Raw genomic sequence first — 23591 nt, 5'->3', positions numbered from 1 at the left:
AATTTATTGAATCTTCCACAATAAAGAAGAACAATCCTTTGACAAAAGTTTGATAGTCTCAGAAGGAAAGGGATACAGGTTGGTATTTGTAGGACTCGGGAATCTGAGTACAAATGGCTTAAAGAAGGATTTTCAAAGCAGTGAACTATTCTGGGAATTGAACAAAGTTTATAACATAATAGTTTAGGGATGTGGTAGTGTGACCAACTTGTCTTAGTTTACCTGGGACTTTCCCAGTTTTAAGAGTATAAGTCCTACATCCAGGGTACTAATTCAGGCCAAGGACAATTGGCCACCATTACAAATATGATAACTAAATTTTCCTTTAATAAGTGGCATATTTTCCCAGAGGGAACAATCTGTTTCAGATATAATAGCCATTTTCCCAGAATAAACTGTTCAGAATAGTTTGCAGCAATTTTCTAAAATAATGAATTTAGTTATTAGTTTATGGCCTTATTCCTGGACATGAATTACTAAAACAAGTAGAAAAGTAACATCTTTATATTTGGCTTGATTTCCCATTCCTTATACATAAGGTATATGAATATAATGGTCTCAGTTCTCAATAGATCTACCTAGATCAGAGTATAAGTCTTGATACAAATTAGTTTGGGTAAGGCAAGAGAGTTCTCTGGGATTTTATTTTTTAATCAGGACACTACTCCTATTTGTAATGGTTTCATCCTTATAACCTAATAACCTCCCAAAGATTCCCCTTCCTAATATCATCACCTTAGAGGTTAGGATTTCAACAGTCTTTAACAATATATGTAGTTATTCCATAGGTTGTGCAAAAACACTTTGGGGGATTCCTTTGGAACTGACGTCAGAACTGTTCTACATTGCTTTAATATCCTTAACAGCATGGTTTCACCCTTTTACAATAGATTTAATTTGGAAGAAGAAACAATATTATTCATTGTCAAATCAAAAAAATTAAGATGTGTAACTAGACAGGATTGTAAGTTCAAAGACAGCCTCAGCAACTTAGCAAGGCCCTAAGCAACTTAGCAACACCCTGTCTCAAATAAAACATAAAAAGGGCTGGGGATGTGGCTCAGTGGTTAAGTGCCCTGGGTTCAATCCTCAGTTAAAAAAAAAAAAAAAAAAGACATGATTAAATTCAATAAAGCTAGATGAAGTCAGACATTACTACTCAATGGCAAGAATACAGAAATGAGAGTAGACCAAGGATTCTAGTCCCAGTTAAGTCCTGAACGAAGTAAGCACTTTTGGCCTGTCACCTCACCTCACCTGTAACATCACCTGTGGTGATGCTGGTATAAATTTAGACCTAAATTTCCCTCCATAGAATTCTCTATCAATTATCTAGTTGTCACATGGAAGTCAAAGAACCTGACTCAAGAGCATAATAGTCAAGAAAGGTAAGTTTTTGCTAAAGGAGGAGATAGAAACCTGTTCAGAAATGTTAACAGGACTAAGCATCACAGTAGAAAGCTGAACCAGTTAGTGCATAACTCTATAGTTCTGACCTACAAGTTTTCTGTCTGCCAATTCTGCTAGACATTTAAACTAGAATACCAGACGCAACTGAAAAGAAATTGTAGCCCAACTTTCAAGGTTTGTCTTAGAAAGTTTATTGACAATATTCCATTTTACAGCTTCTATTTGCATCCCTGTAGTGCATTCAGCTCGTTTCATAGTAATAAAGTTTAAAATGTTTTAATTTGGTAGGGTGTACATAAACAAAGTTTGCCATTTGAACCATTTCCAAACATACAACTGAGTGCCATTCATTACATTCAGGATACTGTGCAACCATCATCATTTACTTATTTTTAAAAGATATTTATATTTACTCATCTACCAACATAACTGTCCCTAGGTGCTAGGAATTTTGTGTTGAACAAAAAATGACATGTGGCCTTCACGGACCCTGGCAGGTGCTGCTGTTTTCCGAAGTCTTTACGTACAAATGGCCAAGGCTGAAAGATGAAGTGAGTGCAACACTGAAGTTGCTCAAACCCGGCCCCACTTACCCAAGCAGCGCCTTGAGGAGCGCTCCCTTCAATCCACGATTCTAGATTCTAAGACAAGCAGATTCTCCACAGCCCTGAGGAGGACAAGACCAGGAGGTGGGCGGGACCAGCGTCGTGGGCGGGGCCTAGGGCGGGGCCTGTTTCGTGACTGCCCAGGAGGCGGGGCCTGGGCGGGGCTGAGGAGCCGCCGCTGGGGATTATTCGGGTGACTCCCGCCCGCCAGGCCTGGGCCTGCTCCTGGCGCTGCCAGGGCCGCGGCTAGGCGTTTTGGCTTCTCTCCTCACGCGGCTCTGTGGCCGCGGCGGCCCGACCCGAAGACTGAGTGGGATGAGGCTGACGCGGAAGCGGTTCTGCTCGTTTCTCATCGCCCTGTACTGCCTCTTCTCGCTCTACGCCGCCTACCTCGTCTTCTTCGGGCACCGCAGCCGGGTGCAGACTGCGACCTCTCGGGGCTTCAGGAAGGGGGCGGCTCCAGCGCGGGAGAGGCGCGGCCGAGGTAGGACTGAGGCAGAGCCCGGTCTCCCGCCGCGCGCCAGGTAGCAGGGCTGCGAGGCTGCGGAGCTCCCTGCCCGCAGGTCCGGGATTCCTTCCGGGGCCCAGCATGCGCTTTTCCTCCTGCCGCCTCCCTATCCTGGTCCGAAGATCGCTGGCGGGCCATACTCCCCACCACGAGGCTGAAAGGCGCGGACTCCCTTTAAAAACATATTAAATAATATCCAAGACGAACTCGACTGCCAGGATTTGCGGGAATGCTGCAAGAGGGCCACTGGGTCTAAGACATCAATGTCCTTATTGAAGGAGTCTTCTCTAATCATGCAGTGACTTTGGACGGTCACTGCACTTACCTACAAATTCTGTCCCCTGTCCTGTACTGTTAATTGTATTAGGATCCAACTCAGCAGTATCTCTCCTTTTATTCAGAATTTTGCACCATAGTGTCCTAAACAGGTGAACACTGCATCCTGAATTATTCATATAGTTACGTATGTACAATCCTTATATTAAAGAATTGGGAAAGTTAAACATGTAAGTTGATACATAGTATTCCATTGTTTTTAAAGGTTTTGTTTTGGAGGATATGCTTGTCTCACATTAGCATTTTATTTCTAAAATCTTTCAGATCAATGGTTCATTAAGTTGCTGATTACTTTTTTTTAAAATGTGTTTAACCAGTTCAATTTCAGTTGCATCATCTCTCTGAAAAATTGAATTTAGAATGAAATTAAAACTCTAATATCTAATTTATAAAATTTGAATTATCTACAATTTTGGTTATACCTTACTGTAAACACTATTACTCTTTTTAAAACAGAACAGTCTACTTTGGGAAGTGAAGAATGGAATCCTTGGGAAGAAGATGAAAAAAATGAGCAACAACGCAGAGTTAAAACTAGTCTTCAAATATTAAATAAACCGAAGGGAAAAACAGACCACAGTATACAAATCTGGGGCAAAGCTGCCATTGGTAAGTCAACATATAGAGCAAAGACGTATAAAAAGCATTATAAATCCAGTTGTGGTGGCACACACCTGTAATCCCAGCAACTCAGTAGCCTGAGGCAGGAGGATCACAAGATCAAGGCCAGCTTCAGCATCTTAGCAAGACCCTGTCTTAAATTTTTAAAAAAGACTGGGGATGTAAAGTGGACCTAGGTTCAATCTCAGTACCAAAATAAAAGCATTATAAATGCACATTACTGATATTAAATTCACTTTAATATATTTCATCATTGTTCTTTAAGGGAGCATATATTTCTTTCATTTTGTCAATATTTTATTCTCCTTGCAGTTAGATAACATCTGTATAAACATGCACAAATACACACACATGCACTTTCATCATTGGTCCTTAGCAGAACACACCTTCATTTGTAGACGCAAAGAGCAGATTATATAGCACCATTATATTGAAATGTAATGTCAGCCTGAATTCTCATGAGTCTGTGTATTTTATTTATTGGACACTTAATATACAAGTATATACATGTACATTTTATATATTCATACACACACAATATATATATAAAATCTCAGATGTGTCCTATGCCCTAATAGCCAAACAAGTTTGGAAAACACTGAACAGAACAAAGTTAAATTAGGTTCTTCATTTCAAGATTTTCAGAGCTTTCAATATGACACTCTTCATTGTAAATGTCCAACAACAGGATATAGTATGTAACTGATTAAACTTGATTGCTCATGGAAGTATTTTTGCTCTGTGTATCTTAAGAGTCTAGTGCCCCAGGATACATGTTATGCTCAATTAGAAAACAAAGCCCTCAGTGATGGCTATAAGAGTTAGAAAGGATTTAATGAAAAGAAGGGGCTTTATTTGGCCTTTGAACATGAATTGGATTTATTATGATAAAGGATATGGATTTAGAAAGTAGAAAGTACCAAACAAGAGGAAAGTGAACAATGCCTATTTCATTGTGTTTCATAAGTTCTTTATGCCTACATACAAGTATACATCCTCGAAGGTCACTACTGACCTCTAAATTTTAGACACACAGATAAAGGCCTATAAATCAATCAATATCTAACAATTAAAAAAACATTCTAGTATTGATTTCTTCCATTAAATCTCCACATCCCTGTTACAGTTTAATTAACTTTATCTCTTAACAGATTTTTACTGTGTGAAGCTGTGATACTTTTGGAGGTTCTGGATGAAAATCTGTTTCCCTCCCTTTCACAGTTTCTAGACACTACCCACATCCCTTGACTTTTAGCTCCACATGACTCTGACCTGAGTTGAGCTGCTATAAGCATTGATGTGGCTACTTCATGTAGTATGCTGATTTTGCTGAATTAAAGTCTTTGGGGTATATATACCAAGGAGTGGGATAACTGAGTCAAATGGTGGTTCCATTCTAAGTTTTCTGGGGAATCTCCATACTCCTTTCCATAGTGGTGATACCAATTTGCAGTCCCACTAGCAATGTATGAGTGAACCTTTTTCCTCATATCCTTGCCAACACTTATAGGCTTTGGTTGTTTGGGTGTTCTTTAGTGAGACAGAGTGTAATGAAAATGAAAAAAAAAAAAAAAAAAAAAAAACATCTTTCAGCATAATTAAAACAAGGTTCCCAAAGTTGTTGTGAGGTCTCCACATTACCTTATTGTGTGATGCTATTCTCCTTTTAAAGCTTTCATTTAGATGAAATCATGATAAAACTTCAGGGACTACCCTAAGGACAAAAGATGAAGTGGTATTTGTCTGCAAGAAGCATCATGCAGTCAGGGAAGTGTGTTCAAGTGAAGAGGAGGTAAAATCCTCTTGACTTATTTAATTGTATATATATTTCTATGAGCTCCTCTGGTTGTGTCTGGAACAAAATAGTTTAATTCCTCCAGTTTATTATAACATAAAAAGCAGTTCTAATCATATAGTGGTTACTTTTACATTTCAAAATATGATGAGTAATTGGGATCCAGTGATACTAAGAGTTTCTCAAATCTAGAGGAAGGGAGGTTGTTGTCTTTCATATGACCCACAGTTAGCCACATTTTACACTCACAGCTTGAGTTGTCTCTGTCATACATTAGTTGCCACATAGATAATTGTGGGCATTTGCTTGGTGGTAGAACTGCCTGCCAACCAACCAAAAGGGGAAGATTCTAGTTTCATAGTCAAAGATACAAAGGAACAGAACATAAACTTTTCTTACACACTAGAGTATACAAGAGAGTTAATGTTTTATGTTTATTTATTTATTTATTTTTACTTGTCAGGTTTGTATCTTTGGGAGCATATTTTTGAAGGCTTACTTGATCCCACTGATGTGACTGCTCAGTGGAGAGAAGGAAAGTCAATTGTGGGAAACACACATTACAGGTATTAGTTGTGCGACCTTAACTTTTGTTGTGCTGCTATACAATAGTTTATATAAATATTAAAAGGAAAATATAATTTTATAAAACATTTTCATTTCAGCTTGTGGAGAATAGAGAAATCTTATAAATATTCATTATTAAAGCTGACTTGGACACTGAAATATGAAATATGAAACTGACAAATGAAATGTTAAAAAATACTCCCCTTTTTTGGAATTATATATCTATTTTATTAGATTATGTGGAAAAGTTCATGCTCTATATTTTGTGACATTTGTCTGATGATGAACATTTAACATTCCATACTTGGAAGAGTAATATACAAACCTCAAATTATTTTCATTTTTTCTTCATATAATAGTCATGTTTACTTTTTATAATATTCAGGTGATATTAAAGCTTTTGCTATTACTTTTGAGATTTTTATTAATTAAAACATTGCATTTTTAATACATTACCATCGTATGTATACCATCATATTTAGTGGTATAGATTACTGATATTCAGAAATCTCCTTTTTAGATTCAGTACAACCAGTGAATTTTTAAAACTTTTTTAAATTGTATTTTTATAAAGTCCTTTTTATAATTTATATTTTATAATATTCTCTAACTGCATATTTTCTGAATATTTTGAGTAGAATTAAGATCATTTATTTAGAAAAAGTATAATAAATTATAATTTATCATGAAAATTCTTTTTTTATTAGATTTTTGCTTTCTTAATGAAATAAGAAAAAAAAGTATTTTAAAATACTATTTCATGTAACAGTTGTATTATTAGAGTGAAAAATATGAACCATAGTTTCTAATTTCTGTTAAGATTTCATTTCTTTCCCACTGAAATTAGGAAGGGAAAAGCTAAGTTAAGCTTAATTTCATGTGAACTTTTACTGCCATTCTTATTCTTTATTTACTTTATACATACTTGAAAAGCAGTTTCATTCTATCTTCTCAAAGTAATCATACTTGAAAAGTAAACCAATTTTTAAAAATCATCATTGATGAGGATTATTTTTTCTTTCATCTTCAGGCTTCTGTTGCTTTAATCATTCCAAATCTTAAGCATAGTTCTCAACTTATAATACTAGGATTTGGATGTTGGAAAGTAAATGTTTTTTATGTGTATAAATTTAATAATTTGGTGTTTGAAAAATAATCATGTGGGCTCAGTGGTAGAATGCTCGGTGGTAGAACGCTTGCCTAGCATGTATGAGGACCTGAGTTTGAGCCCTAGAAGCACAAAAAAAGAAAAAGAAAAATAGTGAAAGAAAGGAAAGGAAAGGAAGCATGTGTTATGGATATTTGTCTAATAGTTCTAGCCATAATATATAGAATTTTCAAAAAATTCTTAAAGAATTAGCATCTTTAAGCTTAAATGAATAATATTACATTGTTGTATTACAACAATGGTAGCAAAGGACTTAAGCAAACAGCATTAATTCCCAAAAGAAAACCTAATTTACCCTTCCCTTTTCAAATTTTTATGCAGATTTTATGATCTGATCAAAGAACAATGTTATTTTCTCTTTGGATTTAAGAGAATGTATATTCAAGAAGTTCACCATTATACCAATTTTTATAAAGCAAATGGTTTAAGTTTTAGGCTTATGAAAAGTAGCATATGTAATTTATCCAAAATTAATGAAGCTTTATGGAATTACAAGTTTTGAATTAAAGAGGTTATGTGAGTACTAACTTGAATGCCTGAACACATTCACCATCCTTACTTGACCAAAAATGAATCAAAAGTAATGATTTACCTTGAAGATATTGAAAGAGTTTCGAATAGCAGGATACTTGTTTTAAATAAGTGTAAATATTTAGTTTTGTTTAGGGCTGGGGTTGTGGCTCAGTGGTAGAGCGCTTGCCTAACGTGTGAGACTCTGGATTCGATCCTCAGCACCACATTAAAAAATAAATAAACAAAATAAAGTTGAAAAATATATGTTTTGTTTAAATAAACCTTTACATTTATAGAGAGTTTATATCATTTAATTTTAGCCTCCTTACTGTTCTCAGGCATTAGTATAAAGTTATTATCAGTGTTCTCAAGTTCATGAGGCTCAGAAATACTGATTCTTACAACTCACAGATCCAAAGAATACAATCCAGAAACCAAGTAAGTAACTCAAAATGGAAGGGAACTATTAGGCAACTGCTTGTATGGCTTCAGTGGCATGTTTCTTTCCATCCAGACAGGCTATAAGTGATACCTTGAGAGTTTTTTGATTAAACATGGAATCAAAAGCACTGGGCTTAATTATGGTAGTTCTTCCCAAATTAATGTGTTTCTGAAGATAAGAAATATGACTCCTTACTCACCATATGAGTCAGTAAACAGCATACGTAGTCTGTGCTCAGCATCTGAACATATGCAGGTCAAACTGAACAGCTGGTTAGCCCAATGAAGCCATTGAAACCTTTGGGCAGTGTAGCAAGGTAACTGAGTTGAGAGTACAGCCTCTGAAGCCAGACTATTGCAGTTCCATTTCCAATTCTAATACTTAGTTGTCTGATCTCACATAGCTTTCTTAACCTTTCTGTTCCTGGGTTTTCTCCAGATTATAATAAGTCAAAAAAGTTCCTGTTTCACAGGATTGTTTTAAATATTAAATGCAATAATAGATGTACAGTGCTTGGAATAGTATATAACATGTAGTAATCACTATAGAAGTCTTCTTGCTATTTTATTATTTATTCATAATTATTTTAAAAAATGAAGTGCTGTGATAAAAGTGTGCTTTACTATAAAATTATGATAAAGCAAATTTTAAGAGAAAAGCCACCTTTTTTCCCTAAATCGAATGTCATACTATATAATACAAATTAATCTCCTAATGATACATTTAGGAGGTTTTGTATTCTTAGGAGACTAAAATTGCACTTAGCTGCAAGTACACTACCTAAATATTAGCAGATATAGATAGAAACAAGATGGAAAACAGATTTTTAAAACCAAAAGAAATAAGAATTTAGCTGTCTCTGAGAAGGCAAATTGATTGACATAGGATGGTGGTATATTATTTTCTTTTCAAAACACATCTTGTCTTATAATGAATCAAATAATCTGAATGAAACAGTAATTTTTGTAGGTTAATCATCTGTACCTAAAAAAAAAAAAAGAGTTTTGCTTGGATAGATAAAAATTAGAAATGCAAGTAAATAACTTCTTATAATACCCAAAGACTGTTTGAATAGCAGAAATAGCAGTCTTTGAATCAGTCATCAGATGACACTCTTAAATTAAGTATCAACTCCTTGCTCCAAGGAATACATATTACTTAAGACAAAGGCACTCCCTATGAGACAAAGGTCTTTCTCATATCCTTTCTATAGGTAATAATTTTTTGCCTTAGTTCTAATAAGATTCTGTGGCATCAGGTAAATCCAACTATGCATGAATTCTGAATATCATAGCATGAGATAGTATTTAGAGCAAGAGCTATAGCCCTGACTCCAATTATCACTTTATATCGGTACTTAACAATTTTAGAACATTCAGATCCCATTTCTTCTTTTCATTATAGAGAAGACAAGTTGGTTTTCCACAGTTCTTATTCATAGTTTCTTAATAAATTGTCAGTCATATTACGGCCAAAATATAATTGCTAGCTGGCTTTAGAAAATGTATATATACTGGCAATCAATGCATAATTCTTCAAAATTAAAATATTAAATAACTGGAAACATGGCAATGCAATAATTTATTCTTAACAAAATAATTAAGTACCTTCTAGTGTCCTATTTCCCTTTTCGTCCTCCTTAGTTTACAGAAATGGTTAGGAATGTTTTTTCTTTACAAACTTTACAAACAGGTAGTAGCTAAAGGTGGTAGTAGACTTATTTATAAATTGATTATGCACTTCTTAGAGCAACAAATGGTAAGTTCTTAGTATCTTATTCCCACTGATGTTTTTTGTAGCTTCCCCTAATACTGAAATAAATAAATATGTAATTTGTCAGCAAACCATGGAAGCAGGATTTGTTGAAATCCTACCTGGACAGTTTCAATTTAAAAAAAAAATGCATTTTGGTATACAAGTATATGTAAGATAGAACACTGCAAAGATAGAAGTTGAAAAGTGTACTTGAAAAGTATCAAAATACAAAAATTGGGATATTTTAACGCTTTTCCTTAAGGAGAGGAATTTATGTGCTATATCACTCAAAATATGAAATAATTGCTGGGCACAGTGGAGCATACCTGTAATCCCAGAGGACATGGCAGGAGGATCACGAGTTCAAAGCCAGCCTCAGCAATTTATCGAGACCCAAAACAATTTAGCAAATACCAAAATCCCCAGTACCAAAAAAAAAAAAAAAAAAAGACAGACTGAGGAACTGTCTTGGAAGATTGGAAACAAAGCACACTATGTGATCCTAGATCTGAAGCTGGGGTCAGAAAGGGGACAGGAGTGTCACAGCTATTGAAATCTGAGTATTGTGAATTAGATAATAGTTTAATATCAATGTTAATTTTCTCAGATAAATAATTATATTATGGTTATATAAGATGTTAACATTTGAGGAATCTGGATGAAAGGTATAAATAAAATTTTTGTGGGACTTTTTTGCAACATTTTTGTAAATCTGAAATTATTCCAAAAGAGAAAAGTCAAAAAATATAAACAGATTTTTAAAAAATTATGCCATAGGAAATAGTCTCACTATATTAACTATTATTAGTTAAATGCTTGTGGATTAAAGGCTCAATTATTATTTATTATTTTGGTACCTGGGATTGAGCCTAGGGGCACTTAATCACTGAGACATGCCCCAGCCCTTTTTATTTTTTAATTTTGAGACAGGGTGTTTCTGAGTTGGGAAGGCTGGCATCAAACTTGCAATTCTCCTATCTCAGCCTCCCAAGTCATTGGGATTATAAATATGCATGCACCACCATGCCCAGCAATAGTCTTCAGTATTTTATGACCTTGTGAATTAGGAGGAGTATTGCACATTTATTTTATAGAATGTCCTTTGGTTTGGTTTTGTCTTATGTTTCCCCATGATTAGATGGAGATTATGGGGTTTTATTTATAATACTTCAGAAGTAACATTGCACTGTCTTCAACCCTTCTTTTTTTCCCCATTGCTCATTATGTTGACTTTGATCACTTGGCAAAAGTACTGCCAGTTTCCTCATTGTAAAATTAACTATTTTTTCCTCTGTGATTATTAATTATCTTACTAAAGAAATACCTTGAGACCATGTAAATCTTTCTATATTTCATTATACTTTGACCCACAGATTTTAGTATTTGGAAGCAGTAGTTTTCAATGTTTTGAATTCAAAAAGCAAAAAATAAAAATAGAGTACCTAATTTGAATATGATGGATTATTTTGGGGGAAAAAGAGTTAAATTGTTAACTAGGTGCAAATAAATATATAAAATCCAACTAAGAAAACCTCATAGAAATTTCCAGACTCACTAGATAAAAATTAAAAAGTAAAAAAAGTGCTATCCCAGAAGACTTTAATGTTGTAATTCTTTAAGGAAAAAAAACACACTAATGGAAATTTAGAAGGCAAAAAAAAAAGTAATGTATTGATACATTTGTAAACACTGCTTTATATCTTCAATGCTTATATAAGCAGAACTCGGGGTGTTTTAATATAGAGAGTTGATGGACAAGGGCTTAAATATGTACAGAATTAAGAGGCTAAAATTGGGAGATAGAATGCATGCCTAGCATGCATAAGTTCCTGGATTCAGTCCCCAGCATGGCAAAAAACGGGGGGTGGGGGGATTAAGTGAAATCAACATAACTGTTTCACTCCTAAACAGTGCTAACATAAAGATACCCTTTTTAATTCTTTTTCTATTCTTAGAATGGTTTAACCTGTTATTTATCGAGGCTGACTCTGAAAACAAATAGAGTTTAAAATTCAGACTCACTGACATAAATGCAGTCATAGAAATGAAAAATAACATGTGAGAATTTGTTTTATTTTTAAAAGGATGAGCAGGCACATACGAACAAATAAGTTTATGATTGAACAATTCGTATGTGCCTGTTCATCATCTTAAAAATCAAACAAATTCTCACATGTTGTTTTCCATTTCTATGACTGCATTATTTATCTAGGGTGAACAAATCTATATGAACAAATAAGTTTATGTTTGAACAATTTGTAGAGATTTCTCCACCTTAGATAAATAATATGAAAATAAATCAAAATAGAAAGTTACATGTGAAAAAAACTGACATTTTAGGTTGTTAAAATATAAGTTCTCTGAAAAAAATGAAATAAATATATTAGTATTATAATATACTGTGAGTTAAAGCTATGATATTGTTATTAGAAGATTAAATTAATAGAAATGTATTACAAGTAACATCAAAATTACAAAAATTTAAGTGCTAAAAGTTCATTTGTAAATTAGAAGTCTACAATGTACAGTTTATGAAAAAATATTATATTATGGTATATTAATCTTTAAGATTAGTAGATTATGAACATGATTGTGACAACCCTCTTTTTGGGGAAAGATGACTTATCCTCCAAAATCACATTCTTCTGGCCCAATCTCCCATTCTTATGAGCTATCATGAGAGTTGGGTGTTTCATCATAATACGAAAATGGGAAAGTGTGGAATTAGAGCTACTCTGCGCCTTCAGATTAAGGGGTGAATCACAGCAGCTACTCAGTGTAAGAACCATTCATAAATTAGATATACCAGCCAGGCCTGGTAGCCTGTACTGAAATCCCAGGAACTTGGGAGACTGAGGCAGGAGGATCACAAGTTTAAGGACAACACTAGCAATTTAACAAGTGAGACCTTGATTCAAAATAAAAAATAAATAATAGGGGTATGGGTATAGTTCAATGGTAGCATACCCTTGACTTCTATACATAGTACTTAAAAAAAAAGTTAGATATACCTGTTTTATAAAACTGAAGTTTCTTATATATTAAGCAAAAAAATAATAATATAGAATCCAATGACTGACAGTCATGTGACTTTGCATTGTGCATTTATCACTTATTAAGGCACTTTTGAGACCACTAGGTACTTTGTCATTATAGTTCCCTTAACATAATAGTGGTATATATGATATTCATTTATTAGTACTTGCTGAATTTGGAAAAGAGTGGAAGTGATTATGGGAATTCCAAAAATATATTGTTTTCAGAGTCAGCTTTAAAATTCAATATTTAATTGATTTCTCTGGGCTTTTTTTTAGTCGTAGATGGACACAATACCTTTATTTTATTCATTTTTATGTGGTGCTGAGGATCTAACCCAGTGCCTCGCATATGCTAGGCAAGCACTCCACCACTGAGCCACAATTCCAGCCCCTTCTCTGGGTTTTTTTTTAACACTGTAAGTATTTATTTGAAGGAAATTTTTCAACTGAGACAAGCAACAGAAGAAAAATGTTGAAAACTATAATTCTGATTGTTAAAAATATCCTAGCATATCATAGACAAGCAAATCACTATTTTAAAATTCTCTATATCAATTCTTTAAATATGTTTACTCTTCAGTTAATGGAACTTTGATTGATCCTTAACTAATAACTTAGTAAATTAAAATATAGCATTCATCACAAATAAATACCTTCACTTTATAAAATAAATGTATATCAAGAAAGTTGCTATTAAATTGAATTTACATTCCTTGGTTCATATTTTAAGCAGTAGGAGAACTTAAATGATAGAGCATATAACTCTCTCACAGAAAATTGCTACTTATGTATTCAACATATACTGAGGGCCTACTAAAGTTAATTCTTAGTAGTTCTGAGAATTTCAAAATGAATAAAATGCTTTTCCCTAACCTTGAGGACTTCACACACTAGTAGTTAAGAAAACCGAATTATTGTCATGCAGTATAGAAAGCATAATAATAACAATATGCATACTCCATCATAACGGTTAATTAGGAAACACAGATGACAACTAACCTAATATAATAGCATTGGGTTGTGGGGCCTTTGGAGAAAGAATTCCTAAAGGAGGTGATAACTGCTGAGTCTTAAAATGTGTAGGAGTTAGCAAAGCAGAGAGAGGAGAGATAATATCCCTAGCAGCGGTGACATTAAAGACCCAAAACTGAGAAGCAGCTTGGCTTGTGCATGGAACTGCAAGCTATCTGATTTCCCTTAGAGCGTAAAGATTAGGTAGCATGGCTGAAACTGGGAGAATTGGGCAATCACCAGATCATGTTAAACCTTATATATACACCATCTTAAGGCTCTCGGACATTATTGCTGGCAGTGAAAAACAATTGAAGCTATTTGAGCAGAATAGTGAAGATCATGTTTTTGCAGATGTTTATGCTTCTCTAACAGCCATGTGGAAAAATTATTTGAAGAAGACAGCTGGGTGCAGGCAGACCAGATGGGAGGCTGAAAGTTTGTCCACTCTGCTAGCCCACTCCTTAACGCCTACCTGACCTCATTCTAAGCGGACAATCCTGCCTCCAGCTTCATCACAAAAATTGAGGCATCTATTATTATCTCCCTTTATTAGCCGTTGTAACATTCACCTGCTGTCTACTTCATCCCTCACCCATCCTTACTCTTTCCTGGGTTCTCAGACAATGAGTTGGTCTTTTCTAGTTCACCTCACTTCTACATACCATGTGCCTCTTCCAGGACCTTGCTTGGTCAGTTACTTTCTTGCTGTCCTTTATCCCTAACTTTTCACTGTTTGTTTCTTGCCTTCTCATGCAGATTTTCAAAATAGTTGTCTACACTCATATTCTCCAATCCCAACTTCTCAACCCACTGCAGTTTGACTGACTAACCTCCCAACAAAACACATATACCCACCCAACTACCTGAATCTTATGCAATTGTTTTTCTTTTCCCTTAAAATTTTGTAACCTCTATCACTGTTTCCCAGACAGTGTACTGAGACAAGGAAACATGGCTACGTTTGACATGTGTCAAACACCATGCCAACTGCTAACTGAAGGTGGTATCACAGTAGAAACACTAGATTACCCTATATTTATTTTAATGATGTTTTACCTTTGTAAAGCTGAGTTTTCCATGGTTGCTACAATTAAATGAAAGTACTATATAAAAATCAGGGTAGAACAAGAAGTAAAAGTGGCAGTATCCACTCTGATTCCAGGATGACTCAGGTGCACACATCCCATTATTAAGTATTTGTGATTAGTTAAGAATGAAATAGGGTTATTAGTTTTTCTTCCAGTACATAGGTGTGATTTTTTAAATGTCTTCTAAGCTGTTAGGGAGATTACACTAAGTCTCTTGACCTACTCACTTTTTTTTTTAATCTTTATTTTATTTATTTATTTTTATGTGGTGCTGAGGATCGAACCCAGCATATCACATGTGTTAGGCAAGCGCTCTACCACTGAGCCACAACCCCAGCCCCCCAGTCACATTTTTCCCCACAATCTTTTTTAAATTTATATTTTCTTGGGGCATTATAATTATGCATAATCATAGGATTCACTATGCCATGTTAGAACATATACATAACATAATTTGATCAATCTCATTCCCCAATACCTTCCCTTTCCCTCCCTTTATCCACTTGCTCTACTCTACTGATCTCCCTTCTATTGTTATTATTATTATTATGAATTATCATTACATATGGGGGACTCTTTGTGGCACATTTATATGTGGACATAGCATAACTTAATAGATTTCCTTCACTAAAGTGGCTTCACTTAGCATGATGGTCTCTAGTTCCTTACATTTACCAGCAAATGACATAATTTCATTCTTCTTTATGGCTGAGTAAATTGCCATTGTGTATAATACTACATTCTTTTTTATCCATTTGTCTGATGGGTACCTAGGCTGGTTCCATAACTTGGCTATTGTGAATTGCCACTGCTATAAACACTGGTATGCATGTATAACTATTCTATGCTTTATTTTATTTCTAAATACCAAGGAGTGGAATAGCTGGGTCATACGATTATTGCATTCCAGGTCTTTTGAGGAATTGCCATACTGCTTTCCAAATGGTTTTACTAATTTGCAGTCCTACCAACAATGAATAAGCAAAGGAGACAATTAAGAATGTGAAGAGAGAACTTACAGAATGAGAGAAAATCTTTGCCAGCTATTCTCTGACTGGGGATTAATATCCAGAATATATAAAGAATTTAAAGAATCTTAATACCTAAAAAACAAATAACCCAATCAATAAGTGGGCAAATTAACTAAACAGACACTTCTCAAAAGAAGAAATACAAAAGGCCAATAATTATATGAGAAAATGTTCAAAATATTTAGCAATTAAGGAAATCCAAATCAAAACTACAGGGAGCTGGGCGTAGTGTCACACATCTATAATCCCAGTGTCTTGGGAGGTTAGGTAGGATAATTGTGAGTTCAATTTAGCAAGGCCCTAACAGACCCATTCTATAAATAAAATATTTTAAAAGGGCTGGGGGGTATGGCTCAGTGGTTGCGCATCCCTGGCTTAAATCCCTGGTACCAAAAAAAAAACTACTGATATTTCATCTGACTGAAGTTAGAATTACAGTCATCAAGAATACAAATAACAGTAAATGCTAGTTGGAGGGAAGGAACTAATTACTTTTTTAAATGGAACTGTTAGGCATTTCTTTTGGTTTGGGAATCACTAAAACAGTTAATGAAACCCTAAAGATGCTGAGAATCTCTGACCTGTGCATTAGGTTTGTAGCATTGACCCCAAGGAGGCTTTCTTTGTCCTGTTTCCCAGTACCTTTCATTTTCCTTTCCCCTCAGAGGCAATTGTTAATATGAGTTTGATATGTATCCTCCTATTCAAATTTTTACATTTATTCTGATACTAGATATATAAAGTATAAATCTTTTTCCTATGTGTGCTTTCAAATTTACATAAAATTATCATTTTAGGAAAAAAGGTTTGTTTTCCTTTATATATTGAGGCCTAATCTTCATGGAATGTTTAAATGTGACAAAAGAAATAAAAATTAAAGATCCCACACTTCTGATCATCATATGCAAGTTGATCTGTCTCCAGCCAAAACTTCCTATTGATCTTCAATCATGTTCCATCATCTAAACATGTTTGAAAGAACTTATTATAGAAATTTCATTTCTAGAGAGAATATGAATTAAAGTTCATTATAGATTATATATAAACTGATTTGAAACTTCTGGTACCAAATACCTTTATCCTGTTTTTGTCTGTCTCTTGTTTTTCATTTGTTGTTTTCATCAGCTTCCTCACTGGTCCATCTGTAGTCCCAGGGTACTTCCCCATTGATACCGGTAACGTGGTGCTTGTTTTAAATGGAAGAGAAAAAGCAAAGATCTCTCATGCCACCCAGTGGTTATTTTTTGCACAGACTTTAATGAAAACTCAAAAACTTCAGCATCTTGCTGTGGTTTTGCTTGGAAATGAACTTTGTGATAATGACTGGATACTCAAGTTTCTCAAAAAAAATGGAGGCTTCGTGGAGCTGCTTTTCATAACATATGACAGCCCTTGGATTAATGACGTGGATATTTTTCAATGGCCTTTAGGAGTAGCAACGTAAGTATAAAACACGATTACTCTTTTCTAGACTCTAAGTTACAATAAATTGTTTAAAATGATGACATATTTAATTTTTCTTGGATCATTGAGGCCAAGGATAAGCTTTCCTAAAGGCAAAATTAGGGTGTGGTCTCATTCTTTGGTGACAACAGTGATGTTTTCAGAGTATTATATTCTTTTATGAGAACAGATAAGCTTGTTTTATTTTGTTTCAGAATTCTGAGATGAAGGATGGATATTCAGGCTTTATTAGGAGTACCCTAAAGAGATGTTTAGCAAAAATGAATAATGATAAAGTAAACAAAATTACTTTTAAGGCTAAATAATTATATTAAGAGTACACCATACCCTTGGGTTTGGGACTGATTGAATTTGCACAAATCCCTTCTATAAAAGGAAAGATTAATTAAATGTGGCTAATGTTCTTAATATATAATCTTTCTCCAGCTATAAAATGCAAAACATTTTTTTATCTCTCTGTTAACAGAAAGTTTTAATTAAGACTACAGTAGCTTTAGGGTAAATTGTACTCTGGTGCAATACTGCACACCTGTAATCCCAGCTACTTAAGAGGCCGAGACAGAAGGATCACAAGACAAGTTCGAGGCCAGCCTGGGAAAATTAACAAGAACCAGTTTCAACTTAAAAAATTAAACGGACTGGAGATGTAGTTCAGTGGTAGATCTCCCCTGGGTTCTGTTCCCGGTATTACACACACATCCAAAAATGGTAAATTGCCACTAGTTCATAAACTTGAGGACAAGGATTGTTATCTCTTTTGTTCACTTCTAATTTTAGATTAGAGCCTAAAATGGTGCCTGTATGTGGTAGGCATTCAATAAATATTAGTTAAGTGGACAAATTATTTGATATGATTTTTTAATCAAATATTCATTATTCAGTCACTGGTTGCCAGATGTAGCCTTTGACCATTGTTTAGCTAGCTGCACAAATGTTAGCAGGAAAGCATGCTAAACAAGACATATTCCCAGGCCTACTTTTACAATATTCTGACTCAGTAAGTTTGGGTGGGGCTAGTCAGAAAGGTTTTTGTTAAATATAGCCAGATTTAAGAGCCTCTGAAAAAAATCTATCCCTTGAGAAGAGCCCATATTCGTAAAATGCTTTGAAAATTTTTACTTTTTCACAGTAGCATTGCATAACCTATTCACATAGTATAAGATGGATACTTATGATAATGCTAGTATTGTTGGACTAGGCCAACAATCATATGTCTTACAGATCAGTAATTCTCAACCGGGGGACAGTTACCCACCTCACTCTGTCCCAGGAGACATTTGGCAAGGTCTGGAAATATTTTGGTTGCTGCAACTGGAGGGTGGAGGTTGCAAAAACTGGCATCTAACAGGTAGAGCCCAGGGGTACTGCCGAACATCCCACAATGTATAGGACAGCTTCCACAACAAAAGTTACCTGACCCAAAAACATCCATAGTGCTGAAGTTGGGAAACCTCATTATAGACTAACTGTAACAAATTATTAAAGCTTTGCTCTCATGTGAAGGTTATATTTAGGCCTAGTTTGATCCTTGTTATCCCCAAATGCCCCTAAGAATGACTCACTTGCAGTAAGCCTTCCTTATGTGGAATAAAAGATGTTTTTGTTTGTTTTAATCTACTTGAAAAACCATTGGAATTAATTTTTCAGAATTCTTTGCTATAGCAACATATGTTCTATAATATTTCCTTTTTTCTGTGTGTGTGTGTGTATGGAATACAGTGTGGTGTTTGGATATGTGTTTACAAGGTGGAACAATTAAATTAGGCTAAATAACTAATCCATCAACTCACATAATTTTTATGGTGAAACATTGAAAATCTATTATTTTAGCAATGTTAAAATATACAATGCATTATTTATTATAATCACCATTCCGTTCAGTACACCACTAAACCTTATTCCTCCTAACTGAAACTTCACACCCTTTGATCACTCTCTCCCTACCAAGAGTATTCTGTGATCTTCCCATCACCTGGCTAAAACATTAATTAAATCATGAATATAATGAATGTAGATGAGTCATTATGCTTTGAATTTCTTAATTTCAACAAGCCTAACAACTATAAGTGAATAATAGAAGTAAAAATAAAAAAGAATTTTAGGCACAATATCTCAATGACATTTTTCTAAGAGATATCAATGTTAAATTTTTTCAAGTCACTTGATTCAGGGACTTTTCTGAAGCAAGTATAGAAAGTTAACAACTTTAGATTTAGAAATACTATTTTAAGTCTCTTTTCTATGTATAGTCCTACCTAAGAAGATGGAATGTAGGGATATTGCCAATCATATGTCATAAATTAACTCATATGTACTTATTTTTATAGATACAGGAATTTTCCTGTGGTAGAAGCAAGTTGGTCAATGCTGCATGATGAGAGGCCATATTTATGTAATTTCTTAGGAACTGTTTATGAAAATTCATCTAGACAGGCACTAATGAACATTTTGAAACAAGATGGAAATGATAAGCTTTGTTGGATTTCAGCAAGACAACAGTAAGTTCTGTTTACTTGATTCATCCATTCTGTTCTTCAGTCTGAGTGTAACTTTATGTACAAACACAGAAGGTTTCCATTGAAGCATTATTATCTCTATTTATACCAATCTTTACCAAGAAAATACATTGATAATTAAAACTGTGAAGAGATTAGGTTGTATACATTAAAAATAGGGAGACTGTCCTATAGCTATAGTCCATCTTGAAGAAAAACGCTTGTATCTATCATTTGCAAATGTCACGTTAGGGTTTCCTCAATAATAATTGTTATTCTAATATGGCACACAAGAGACTGTAAATGTCAGTAAGGTCTTAACTCCGTAAGATATTCAACAGACCAATTTGGTTTGCCAAGACTTGCCTACCATATTTTTCACACAATCAAGAACCTGACACCATCCCGAGGACAGGGATTATATATTCTTCTTTGAATCCTCTACTCTAACATAGGGCCTTGAACAAGGTAGACCTAGGATAAATAGTGAGTGAATAAACCTACTAAGGTTAATTTTCTTCCATCTTTTACATAGAAAACAGTTGTTCATGGAGTAAAGGAAGTAACTTTGGAATCATTTATGCTGTTTTTAAATAAATGAATGGAGTTTTTAATATAAAGCACATTCATTAGGGAACTACTAGTACCTTAAAAATGTCTTTCTAGATCTAGGAATTTATTTTTTTAATTATAGAAGATACTCTCTTCTAGAATTCTTCCTAATCTACTGTGAAGGTAACTGCTGTATTCCAGGAACTGTTTTGTGATAAATATAATAGTGAACAAAACAATCCAAGTCCATGCTTTCCTGGCACTTATGTGATTTTTGGAAGAGATAAGAACAGAAAATGAGAAATATCATGAAAAGTAATTAGGCAGAAGAGGGGCATAGAGAGAACTTGGGGTCCTGGATCACTTGGTATTTTCACACAAGCAAGATAGGCATTAAACACAGACCTGCAGAAGGTGAAGGGAGGTGAGCCTTGTATATATTTGAGAAAAGAGTATTCAGGCAGAAAAAAAGAGCAAATGCAGAGGTCAGAAGGCAGGAATGCACTTTTCACAAGGGCCAATGTGTCTGCAGAGGAGTGGATGAGAACAGTGTAAAATAACAAAGGCTTTCTGGAGAAAGAGAATTATTCTTATAATTCCTCTCAATCCATTGAGCCCAAGGTTGAGTAGGTATCTTTGCTTATCATTGCTACTTCCAGACCATTCTCTTCTTTCCCTCCATAATACTCCCAACTTTAAATTTCATGCCCACAGACAAAATTGCAATTACTTTACTCTCTGAAATCATATACTGGCCCTTGGATTCATCCCCCTAATCCCTTGAAGAGTTTTGCTTCTAGCACACTCTTAGACCTTGTCTGACACTAGTGTGATGATTTCCAAATCTAGCTAGATGGTTTTTCCATCATCTCCATCTTGCAGTTCCTTTACGCCTTTTCCTCCTTGCTCTGGGCCCCCAGATTACCTTAACCATTTCCTTTCATGCTCATTTTTTTAGACATTGTCATTACACATATCACATTCCCTCAAGATGACCTCAAATTCTAACATCTCTGTACCATATTCTACCATTTTTACCTCATTTCCTGTAATATTCTGACTCCAATAATTCAGCTAGAATTGACAGTCCTTTGTTCCTACTACCCTGTTGTTATCCTTCACTCCATCTATTCACTTTATTGTATACCCGACATAAATTTTATAGTCAGGATTGCATATCCCTTCAACTCCCCAAGTTTCTTAAACTGGCAATTCCCAACTGTAATTAAATCCAGCTCTCAGCCTACTCCATACCTGCATCCATTCAACTGAACATATCCTGACTTACATATACGACTTTGAACCTGAAGTGCCCAGCATCCTCTTCCTTGCCCATGCATTCTGCCATTCTCCTAGAAGACTGTTTCATCCTTGCTCTCTCCTGAACTGTAATGCCCCCTCCCCATCTCTTTTACTTTATTATCTTATTTTTATGTCACTGAGAAAATAAAAACAGGAGAGAAAGTCTAGATTCCTAACTGATCACCCAGTTTCTACCCTTACCCCCTACAATCCATTCTGAACCCCACAACCAGACTGATGCTTATGAAACCTACATCATCAGGTCATGTCATCCTCTAATCAAACCCTACATGTAAGACACCCCTTAGATAAAGCCATTCAGACCTTATCTCCTATTTCATTCTTCAGTTCCTCTGCTTCAACTATCCTGGCCTCCCTGCTGTTCCTGGAATACACCAGACACACTCTGTCGCAGGCCTTCGTTCTGGCTTGTTCTCTACTCTGCTCTCCCAAGATCTGCATGGCCTGCTCCTTTACCTCGAACTCTGCTCAGATGCCACTACAGTGAAATATTCCCTGGTCACTTATTGCAGACTGCTACCCTATCCTCTTACAGCTTCTCTCTTATTTTTCCACACAACATTTAACACATTCTAGAAAACCTACTGATTTTGATTTTTTTTTTTTTTTTTTTTTTTTGGTACTGGGATTTAACCCAGTGTTGCTTAACCAGTGAGCCACATTTCAAGCTCCTTTTTTATTTTATTTAGAGACAGGGTCTCACTGAGTTTCTTAGGACCTTACCTGATCTGACTTTCTTACTGTCCATGTTCACCACTAGAACTAGAATGCAATGAGAAGGGAGAGAAGAAAGGACTTGGCACTCGGAAAATAAAGATTAAATTAATATTACTCATTCAGGAATTTTTCAGTGACCAATAGATTATTTTTAATGTGCATCTATAAAATGTTCAAATTTTGGATATGGTGTTATAGCTCAGTGGTGGAATGCTTGGCTTACATGTATGAGGAACTGGCTCTTATCCTCAGCACCACAAAAAAATAAATAAATAAAACAAGGGTATTGTGTTCATCTACAACTAAAAATTTAAAAATTAAATAAAATGTTCAAATTTTTAAGAAATCTATTTGGGCCAAGATTTTAGATATCTTTTGTCTCTCCTTATAATGTGTTCACCATTTCTGATAACTGATATTAAAAAAGACAAAGTATTTTCTTTCATAAAAGATTTGCTTAGTAAAATGAAACCTACAATTATTTTTCTGGTTTTCCAGGTGGCAGCCTCAAGAAACAAATGTAAGTCTTAAGAATTACCAAGATGCTTTGCTTCACAGTGACCTCACTTTGTGCCCAGTAGGAGTCAACACAGAGTGTTATAGAATATATGAGGCCTGCTCCTATGGCTCCATCCCTGTGGTGGAAGACGTGATGACAGGGGGCAACTGTGGCAATTCGTCTGTCCACCACAATGCCCCTCTACAGTTACTCAAGTCCAGGGGTGCTCCCTTCATCTTTATTAAAAACTGGAAGGAACTTCCTGCCATTTTAGAAAAAGAGAAAACTATAGTTTTACAAGAAAAGATTCAGAGAAGAAAAGAATTACTTCAGTGGTATCAACACTTCAAAACAGAGCTAAAAATGAAATTTACTGATGTTTTAGAAAATTCATTTTTAATGAATAATAAACATTAATTATTAATTATCTTTTGAACTAAGACATGATTTTTTAAATCATTTCCATTGCTGAGTATGTGTACATATTGATAAATGTTCTTTAAATACTGTCATAAATTCTAGATTTACACTGTATTTACACTGACCAAGTACACCACTTATTGGGCCACTCCTGTGTAAAAGCTATAAATGAAAGTGAAGTTACTAAGATTCATTTCTACAATTGAGTATTTCAGCATAGCTCATAGTAG

The 23591-nt window shown here is 34.8% G+C and overlaps 1 protein-coding gene across 1 annotated transcript; it reads left to right on the top strand.

Moving 5' to 3' along the window:
* The first annotated feature begins 2201 nt into the window (after positions 1-2201).
* On the top strand, positions 2202-23358 carry Rxylt1 (ribitol xylosyltransferase 1). The gene is made up of 6 exons (XM_026392963.2): positions 2202-2499; positions 3316-3468; positions 5739-5841; positions 17017-17331; positions 19683-19853; positions 22941-23358. The coding sequence occupies exons 1-6, from the start codon at positions 2331-2333 to the stop codon at positions 23356-23358; spliced, it is 1329 nt and encodes a 442-aa protein (XP_026248748.2). The 5' UTR covers positions 2202-2330.
* Positions 23359-23591: the final 233 nt, after the last annotated feature.

The sequence above is a fragment of the Urocitellus parryii genome, chromosome 5 (assembly GCF_045843805.1).
Source record: "Urocitellus parryii isolate mUroPar1 chromosome 5, mUroPar1.hap1, whole genome shotgun sequence".
Classification (NCBI taxonomy): domain Eukaryota; kingdom Metazoa; phylum Chordata; class Mammalia; order Rodentia; family Sciuridae; genus Urocitellus; species Urocitellus parryii.
This window is presented reverse-complemented; position numbering and strand designations above follow the sequence as displayed.